Source organism: Arachis ipaensis, chromosome B09 (assembly GCF_000816755.2).
Source record: "Arachis ipaensis cultivar K30076 chromosome B09, Araip1.1, whole genome shotgun sequence".
In the NCBI taxonomy this organism is placed as follows: Eukaryota; Viridiplantae; Streptophyta; class Magnoliopsida; order Fabales; family Fabaceae; genus Arachis; species Arachis ipaensis.
This window is the reverse complement of record NC_029793.2, coordinates 20,422,329-20,433,093: the sequence shown is the minus strand read 5'-3', so window position 1 is coordinate 20,433,093 and position 10,765 is coordinate 20,422,329. Positions and strand designations below refer to the sequence as shown.

Below are 10,765 nucleotides of genomic sequence, written 5' to 3'. Positions count from 1 at the left end.
ATACTTAGTGTTAATATATATATATATATAATATATATATATTTTATTTTTTAAATCAATCAATCCAACATACATCAACTTTCATCACATTTCTCAGTCTACTACTTGTCTATCATACATAAATTATAAAGATCAATTGAGTTCTTATCATTAGTTCACCAAAATAATATTTTGACAAATCAATGAAAGCACCAAAAATACATCCGTGATTAATTTATGTCAGCATCCTGGTTGCTTTGATCTTGAAGTAAATAAATGGAGGTTTAATGAGTGTTTCTAGCTATTATCGAAAGCTAGCTGCCGAACAAAGTGACGGCTTTCACGGATCATAGCAGGAGCAGCAAAGTCATTAATATAATATCATAGTCAGAGTCCATCTTGAACTGACTGAAATAAATATAAATTACAAAGGAATTAGTACGCAATCCTAATATGAACTATGATAAAGAAGCCAAATAAAAAGTTGAAAATAGTCTTAGGTAGAAAGGTGAGAAATCTATCAACAAGGTTAGTAGAAAATGCCATATAAGTGTTTACTTAGAACAGCTCAGTCTTTTCACGCACGATAAAGGCACCATGGTGAAAGATGAATTTAATTATAATAAGATGAATTTCCATAAAAACTTGTTAATCTTTAACTACACACAACAAAAGCAAACATGAGAGATAGAGGATTATATTATACCATAGTTGTTGGTAAAGATGCAGCACAAATCCCTTCATGCTTGAGTGTACGTTCATCTACCTCAGATGCAACAACCTAAGAGGAAAAAACATAATTGTATGCTTTCATGTTTTTGATACAAATTTCATAAAATTTTCACATTTGAAGTAAGCACATGTAGTTGTATGTGACAACAATTTAGTTGCATAGTCCACACTAATTTAAGAAAATAGTGGTATAATAGACCAAAAAAGTTAGCTCCTGGAACTTTGCATATTATGAGATTAATTAAACTTGAAATAAAGAATAGACATACCAAAGGAGGTGTACATGAAAAACATGCAGTTTCACCAGGAATGAGTAGTAGAATATGACCAGAAACTCCATTTGAGTTTTCACATGAAAAGTGTAATGATCATACGCCTATACAAGCAAACCTTTAAGATAAGAATGCTTACCTGACTCCAACTAGGTCTGGCTCAATTCATTACAAACCTGCAATTCACCAACCCAAAAATAAACAATCAAAAACTCAATGGTGAAGAAAACTCACGACGCAATAAGCATTGCCAAAACACCAAGCAACTGTAGCAGCTTTTGACTTGATAAGGCAGTCAAAGACAATTATCTGTCAATGTACGAAACTGAGAAGTAAAGAGTGTTAGAAACAAGCTTGTATTCCTTGGCATCCTCTACTAACCAATCCACAAGAACAACGCTTATGTTTGCATTCACATGCCTCTGCACTTTCTGCACATAATCTGGTAATGGCCTCTTATTTGGATCTTCCTAAACTCCCACACCAAATAAGACATGAAAACTAAATTAGCTAAAGTAAAAACCTTGCAAAATCCACAAAACAATTGCCAAGATCTTCCTATAACATTTTAGGTACCATTATTGTAGATTTATTTTCATTCACGTGATGAACTTAATTATCGGATTCTACATTTCAATTTCCTTCTAAGGGCTCATTGCCATTTGTTTCACTTGAATCGCAACCCTATTTTGATTTGTGTTGGTTGGACTAAAAACATATCTAGCTTATAATGTCAATTTTATGATTTAGATTTCTTGAAATTCTTATTTTTAGACTTATTTGGTGATTATCATAATTTTAGGATGTAATTATGCTTTAAGAAAATAAATCTCAAAAAACAGAATAATTTATGATCATAATTTTAAAATAGAGTAATTTCAAATACACAATAGAAGGGCTAAAATCCAATTTAAACAGAATAATCTCAAATGAATGAGCAATTTAATTTTAATGCTCTGTCTATTAAACTTGCAATTTTTGTTATGTAAGAGAACATTCCTCTTGAGGAGGTTTTTGATAATCTCAAGTGCACAATAAAAGGGCTAAAATCCAAGCATGTACAAGAGAAGACAGACTAGAATTGTTTGGATACAATAAACTTGAAGAGAAGAAGGTTTAGGGCTAAACTCATTGTTATTCTTTCCTTGTCTCAATGTTAGGTTGTTGCTAAAGATTTTCAGTGATAACAATTTTTTAATGACCATCTAGAAAAGTAAAATACTCAAGTTTTTGAGTTTTATGTGGAATCTTTTATCATGGGTTATGGAAGCTGCTGCTATCGTCATGGCCATTGCTGTGGCACATGGAGGGGTAAATCTTACATTATTTTCTAAGATTAGTTTTAATATTTTTCCTTTTCATGGATCTTTTTAGTTTTAATATAAAATTAGTTTTCTTTTAATTTTTTGGTTCAATGCAAGAGTAAGACATTTTATTTTGGGTACGACAAAGGATAATATCTTGTTATAAAGAGAAATGATAAAATGACTATTTTTTACATATTTATTTAAGATTTATCATTTTATTATTATAATAATTAATAAACACGAATCATATTTTAAAAAAAATGTTAGAATGTTATCCGAATTTATTATTTTTGGTTACTAGTTAGTCATTAATATTTAAAAGTGTAGAGTAAATATATTGTTGAATTATTAGACTAAAAGAATTGGATTAATGACTAAAAATGATGGTCAAAAATAATAAATTTTGATGACTTTCTAATATTTTTCATTTTAAATTATTATCTAATAATCTTCTTCAATTATCAATTTCACACCAGTTTGTTTCAATTTAATTAAACTTTTATGTTTTTTAATTATTTTATTAATATAATTATACAAATGACAAAATTTTATTGATTTTCTATTAAGGTGATATTGTATCACTAATCATTTCATCAATCAATTTCAATGCGAATTTTAATTCTAATATAAATCAATTCACTTCTTAAAAATATTAAAAGTAATACTCTAAAAATACCCTATTGAAGATCCTCTAACCCTTAAAATTAAATTTCTGTAAATCAAAGAGTTTTATTTATATTCCACTAAAATTCAAAATTTTTGTCATCATAAAATTGGTGGATCAAATTTCTTTAACAATTTTACTAATCAAATATGAGGGTTCACATTTATTAACTAAAATTAAAAAAAAAAAAAAAAAAAACTAACATCTATATTTAAAGAAAACACACAAAATTGTCATCATATCGTAGTGTATTATTACACACGATGTTACTTCATTTCTTAAAAATTCAGCCTCGTTGCAACAGTTTAGTTATTGCAGCAAGTTCAAGTTCAAAATATTTCAGCACGGAACATGAAATTTTGTTGAATTGAATTCATAAGCATTGCACTCTGCAGGGTAAAAGTGGAGATTACCAATACTTAGTTGGCATAATTATTTTGCTAATTATAAACTCCAGCATCAGTTTCAAAGAAGAAAACAATGCTGGTAATGCAGCTGCAGCACTTATGGCAAGACCGGCCCCAAAAGCAAAGGTTTTCTTTTCTTTTACTTGTTTGTTTTACATTCATTCAGATTTCTAGTTTCTTCTGAGTCTTTGTTTGTTTAGTCTGCTCTAACTGGAGAATCACTTCCTGTGACTCATCTTGTTCAAAGCACCACACATGTTGCCCATTTCCAGAAGGTTCCATTCATATACTGAAACAACATAAAACCATAAATAGCTTCCTAATTTTTTTTAACTACAAATAAGTTCAACACTAATTGAAAATATAAAAACGTTATCCACCTTCTAAAATACAAGTCTAAAATATAAGATATCTAAATTTTTTCGAAAAATTTATTTGTCCTGGTATATTTTAAATAGAAGTACTTAAATGTTATGCATTTTAAAAGATGAGAGACATTTTTGTATTTTTAATTAGTTAATAACTTATTTATATTTGAATTAAAATATTAAAGATCTATTTGTTATTTTTTTTTAAATAATCACCAAACCATTCTATACATTATATGTTAATACTCATTGATCTCCAAAGTTTCACTCATGTTTCATTGTGATTTCCAAAATTTTGATTTATTCAATTTGACCTTCCTACATGATATCTATGATCATAAATGTATAGAATGGTTTGGTGATTAATATATAGAATAATAGAATGGTATCTATGACCATAATGTATAGGTAGACCATAATGTTTTGATACTAAACCATTCAATATGTATAGGTAGACCATTCTATACTAAACCATTATGTATAGGTAGACCATTATTTGATACTATGACCATAAAATGTTTTGATACTAAACATTCCTATACTTTTCATGGTTTGGTGATACTATTCAATTTTCATTGTTTAGTATTCATCAATTTGACCTTCCTACATGGTATCTATGACCCACCACATTAGTGTTTGATTTTAGGAAAAATATAGGTAAACAATGAAAATACTAATCAACGTGAATAATGAATATATCGAATGTTTAATTTATTAAGTATGCGGATGGTTATCCTAATATTAAAATTTAAGTAGATAATTTAAAGGTGTAGTGTATTTTTACTTTATTGGGTTAATTTAGATCCATTGTTTACATTGTTCATAAAAATCATTATTTACCTAACAAAGTCTTTGATTTTATTTTTGTCATAGAACTAACATGTTAAAATATACTGACGGTTGTTACGCTAAATTCTTTAACAGCTATCTGATATAATAATTGGAATTTTTAACTCAATTTGCTCTTTAAATTTTTAAAAACCTTAAGTGAAATTAAGACATAGGTTTTAAAGACTTTGCAAGAAGAAAATTAGATAAAAAAAAAAGTTTTAATTGTCACATCAAATAACTATAAGAGAGTTTATTACGGTAGTAATCGATTCATTTTAACACGCCTTTAAAAATTCTATGACAAAAATAAAGTTAGAGAATAGGGACCAACATTAGTCACGAAATTGAGTGAATCTAAATTTTGGAGACCAGATTAAGGCGTGAATATAACTCTAAAGACAAATTTTAGTATTAACTCGTCTCAAGATCATACTGCTTAGCGGCGTTGCATTACTATTTGACAGGTTCTAACTTCTATTGGGAACTTGTGCATCTGTTCCATTGCGATTGGGATGCTTATTGAGATAAATGTGATATATGGGATCCAGAAAAGGAAATACCGAGTTGGTATTGATAATCTCCTTGTTCTGCTTATTGGTGGGATCCCTATTGCAATGCCAACTGTGCTTTCTGTTACAATGGCCATTGGTTCACATCGCTTGTCTCAGCAGGTTTCTATATATATACTTATAAGATCAGTTTTATTAAGCTTTGCTTAATAGCTAGCCGGTGTTTATACTATATAGTTTTGTTAGCAGCTCAATTTGTTGTTGAGAGCAATTTTGGTAGAGTGCTTTTAGAGTTTCTAAATTTCATTTTTCATTTGAAATGGTTGATGAAATGAGATTGGTTTTAGTATAGAGCGATGATTACCAATTAACTTAGCTTAATTAGTGTTCCATATTGACATACTAATGGTTTATTTTTGAAGGCAAGGGCTGGAATAAAGGAAGTTCATTTCCTTCCATTCAATCCAACTGATAAAAGAACAGCACTTACATACATTGATAAAGCTGGCATGATGCAAGGGGTAGCAAAGGTGCTCCAGAGCAGGTTAGACCTTTATTAAATTATTTTTTAATCTAATTTTGCTATTTAAACAACTCTTGCAGCCAAATCATTTGCAACAATTACATGTGTTAGTCACATTGTCCCATTGCAAAATAGAAAATGTTAGAAAAGCGACACTTTGGATGTGTGTGGTTCAAAGATTAAATTTTATTACCAAGTAATCTTATTCCTAGGCATTATATTCCTAGGAATGTGATTACTTGGAATATATGATTCCCATATTTGGTTGTAACTTCCAAATTTACTTGGGTGTTTTCATTCACTTGCCGATCACTCAAGGTTGCTTCGCGCTCAGCCTCCATTGTAGCAACTACTTGAGTTATATTTTCTGCATTGCCTCCTTGAGCCCTATCTCTACCAAATGCTATTCCCAACTCCTCAAAATGTGGAAATGGTTTATTATAGAGGCCATTAGCATTAGGATGTGACTGAAATTAAAAGAAAATAAATAAGCAATTAATATTAAAAAACTTAAGATAAATAAACTTGTATTAAGAAAGTTATTTAGAATTTACACTCTTCCATTCATTGAAAATTTGTCGCTCCACCACAATCATTTTATCTTTGTCATTCCAACCAAATCCATTCCCAGCTGTGCCCATCATCTCAACTATTGCAAAATATTGTCTTTTTAGCAATTTCACCCTTGATTCAATGTGTGGATTAGCCTAAACATAGCAAAACAATTTAAAATTATTACTACTCAGATTAAATTCAATAAACTGAATTTTAATACAATGACACCACAATTCATCCAAGCATAACTAAATATAGTGAATGTATGGAGCAGTAATAATCATTTAGTTTTCGCATACAGGATCTGAAATAATCATAAAATAGTCTACCATGACTTAAAGTCTTAAACTTTTCTCTTTCCTTTGGTTTTTTTTTTTGACAGTTTAATCAAACTCTTCTAACCACTTACTGATAACGAGGTAGAGAATACAGTCTGGCCTGGTTGCTTGGTTCACCATTCAGATTTTCAAGAAGAAAAAAATTAACAAGAGAACTGGAAATATACTTTTAATTAAATAACAAGGAAATTTTTATTTTATTTATTTTATCTATTTTAATCTGTTCCAAGTAAAAAATATAAAATACTGAAGCACTAACATGATTAGCTCAAATGAAATGTAATTAATTTTCATTAAATAGTTTTAAATTCAAGCCTTGTCTATGAACAAATTTTATGTTGAAGGACTTAGTTCAATAGTTCCAATTGAAAATGCCATTTTTTTTGTCACGGTTTTGGGCTGGACTACAACCCAACCCAGAGAACAGATCAATGAGAGCACAGTAGTAAAACATCCCAATATAGAAGCATAAATATTTTGTAAGCTATACAATTATAACACAAATATAGAATTGTAAACAAATAAAACAAGTATTATGTAAAAAAATTGTACCTTAAGATCACATCCAGGGATTTTTTCATGCAGCATTTTTTCCAAATGTTTTCCATAACCGGATTTAAACGTGCCATTGTCACACTTCCAAGAAGTAGTTGCAAGCTCCACCAAACACTCAACTAATTTTGCATCTTCGTGTGGCGTCCATTGACGCTTAGTTTGCTTTGAATTAGGTCGAGTATTCTCTTCCATTTTCTATAGACTAATAAGCAGAAAATAACACAAGACAATTTTTCATCATCTTGAAGCAAGAAATCACACAAGCAAGAAATCATATATAATATATATTATGAAGAATGTTAGGAGTCAATATAGAAAGTTAGATAGTATTGAAAATACATGGAAAGAAAAATTGAATGAATGCATGCTTATTTGCTTTTTTTGGTTCATTATCATACGTACTTCACTTGCTGTTGCTGCATTGTTGCATAGTCATTTTACTTCCTCAATTCAAATCAAACTTTTTTACTCCCAAAGTTACTCAATCACTTCTAGTAGCTTATTCATTCTGGCCCTATGGGTGTGTGTTGGTGATATATAAATGAGTTTAATTGGAAGTGGACTAGAGCTAGTTGTATAAAGATAAAGTTTCTACTCCTGCCCTTCTTTTATTTGTTCCTGCTTTCTCTTTTTCTCTTCTAAATAGATGAAGAATGAATCACAATATTAGTCAAACAGCATAAAAATTTAACACAAGAGTTTAAAGCAAAGAAAGCTCCTCCACATCCTGCTCTGTTCTATGAACAAGCTATGAGAATACAAAGTAAAGGGACTAGCGTGTTTACTCCACAGTCCTTATGAATCCTTATACCACAAGAATCAAACCCAAAATTTTATAATACAGACTCAAAAACCTTGATAGCAGATTTGATTTCCCAACCCCTGAGTCTCCAATCAGAACAGCTTTGAATAGATAATCACACTCCTCATCAAATGCATCAGCCATATATCTATCTTGTTAATTAGCCTCTCTACCTGCTTTCACTTTCACCCTTCTATCTATCTATCTATCTATCTATCTATGTATATGCCTTTATTGAAAATTCTAAAGGAACAAATCTAGTAACTAGTGAGGAGTTGAAAATAAAACCAAACCAAAAATAAGAATTGTTGGATATGAAAGGAGAAAGCTACAGGGTACAAAGTCATGATCACACTTATGTAATATTATAATTAATTAAGATTACGAAACTGGGAGGGGCCAAGACACAATCCTTTCTTTGGATGGTATTATTATTATTATTATTATTATTATTATCATTATTATTATTATTATTATTTACTCTCACAGTTACACTTGAATGATTACTAGTCCTTGATAAGAGGTTATATAATTATTATTTGTTTCTAACATGTTAGCTTGTAACTACTACTTTTTCAGTCTTTCTCTGGAGCAATTCATGCTCTTCCACATCCTACTCTATTCTATGAACAAGCTATGAGAATACAAAGCAAAGGGACTAGCGTGTTTACTCCACAGTCTTTATGAATCCTTATGCCACAAGAATCAAACTCAAAATTTCATAATGCAGACCAAAAAATAATAACAATTCTAAGTTACAGCATATGACTGAAAACAGAATCAACAGAGAAAAAAATAAACACAACTCTATTTTATAACCTCAGCATTCAACCTTTGATTCAATCCACCATAGCCTTTGTCTTATATATACATTGATCAAAAGGTTAAAAAAAGCCTTTTCCAATTTCAAAAAAGAATTGCTTTCATTTTTCAAAGGGCTTTGAGTGTTGTAGTAATCATCAAAGAACCTCTTGTTATGCTTCCTTAATGACATTGCATTTCAAAGAACCATATATTTTATTCAGTATCACAAACCAATCAGCAATAAAATTAACAGCAATGAATCAACTATTTGACAAAATATTTTAAACCTAGCACAAACCTTCATGCCAATAAATTATAGCACAAACATAGTTCAGGAAAAATAAATAAATAACAAATAAAAGATCCTTACCTGAAGAAGAAGATTTTGTGCTTGAAAAAGATGAACAAGGTTGCAGAAGAAAAATTAAACTCTCTTTGATGGCTATTGCTGAGCCGCGAGGAGGGAGAGAAATGAAGGAGACGACACGAACAGGAAGCACCACTCGAGACGATGAACACGGACAGGAAGCACGAATAGGAACCGTGAGCTGTGATGATGACACGAACGCGAACGATTTTCTTCTAGAATAAGGAGCGCAGTGGTTGTGCAAATCGAAATCGGCGGCGAGGCGGCGCCGACGCCGGTGGAACCTCCGTGAATTTGAAGAAAAGCCTCGCTAGGGATTGGTTTTCATGGAGGAGGGGTCTCTGCTAGGGTTTCGTTTTGTTTGAAATGAATTGAAAAAAATCTGAAGAGAAGGGTTGGAGTGAAATTAACAAGGGTGTTTTTGGTCTTTTTACTTTATTATTAACATTCCATTCCCATTGGAATTAGAGATACCTAGGGAGGATATGGGAATGAAATGGGTGGGATTTTGATTCCAGGGAATAAAATATACCCAGGAATAATTTTTTAACTCTTGAACCAAACATGGGAATAAGATATTCCCATCTCAACATTCCTGGGAATACACTTGTATTCCCTCCAACCACACACACCCTTTGTGTAAAAAAAAAAAAAAGGAGGGAGAATTGACTAGTATCGGTTCAATTCTAAGGCAAACATAAGGAAAACGTGTTGGCCATCTAGAAATTTTTTTTAGTTTTTTGTTAGTTCAATTTGTGGTCTATATATGACTCGTGTGACATCGAAGTGTAAAGTGCATATTAAGTTTACTCTTTTAATTAATATTTTCAAGTATTTTTTACCATAAAATATTTTTTTTACATGTTTTTTTTTAATCTCACTTTAAGAGCATATGTGTCAAAACCAAACCAGTAATCGAACTGGTTAAACTACTGATTTATTAGTCTATTAGTTCAATCGATAAATTATTTTTGAACTAGTAGAATCGGTCGTGTAAATAAAAAATATAAAATAGTCAAAAATTTAAAATTAAAATTTAAAATACATATTTTCATTAATATTTTATGAAGAATCAAGTCTCAAATTAAACATAAAATTTGCCAGTACTACTATAATAATATCTTAATTTGACTCGATAAGAATAACAATTATATTAGTATATTACCTAATTAATTCACAAAGCTTATCATCTAACTATAATATTAGTAAATTTTAACATTAGCATCAAAATAGATATCTTTAATCACAATACTAAAATTGAAATAGATCAAGCAGATTAATAAATTTAGTGAATTTATATTTATATTAATAATTATACATAATTAAAATATAATTAATTTGAAAATTAGAGAATACAAAATTAAATTAAATTAGATATCTATAAAATTATTTAAGTATAATAATAAGAAGCTAACTGGCAATTGAGAGGTGTTGCAACCATAAGGTTCCTTGTTTCAACCTTGGCTATAACACACCCTAGTCACAAATGGACACTTGAAGCGCCATTGACGGTTGATCATTCTTGAATGGTATAAGGAGTAAACCAAATTGGCTTAGAATTCAATTCACTGGTTTTTTGGTCTTTCGACCAGTTCGATTCGATTTTTATAATTATATTTAAGAGTCTATATTCGATTTTTTTTTTATTTTTTTTTTTTTGTTACTAAACATTTTTGTTTCACTAAATTGAAGTTTTCGCTATTTTTTAATTATAATTATGTACCTTACTGGAAAAAAGCTTGTTTCTTAAGC

General features: G+C 29.9%; 1 protein-coding gene across 1 annotated transcript; it reads right to left on the bottom strand.

Annotated features, from left to right (window-relative positions):
* LOC107615161 lies at window positions 5,808–9,652 on the bottom strand. Its single transcript, XM_016317266.2, has 4 exons — window positions 9,017–9,652; window positions 7,038–7,242; window positions 6,147–6,299; window positions 5,808–6,059 (listed from the first exon to the last, which is right to left on the bottom strand). The coding sequence occupies exons 2-4, from the start codon at window positions 7,230–7,232 to the stop codon at window positions 5,808–5,810; spliced, it is 600 nt and encodes a 199-aa protein (XP_016172752.1). The 5' UTR covers window positions 7,233–7,242; window positions 9,017–9,652.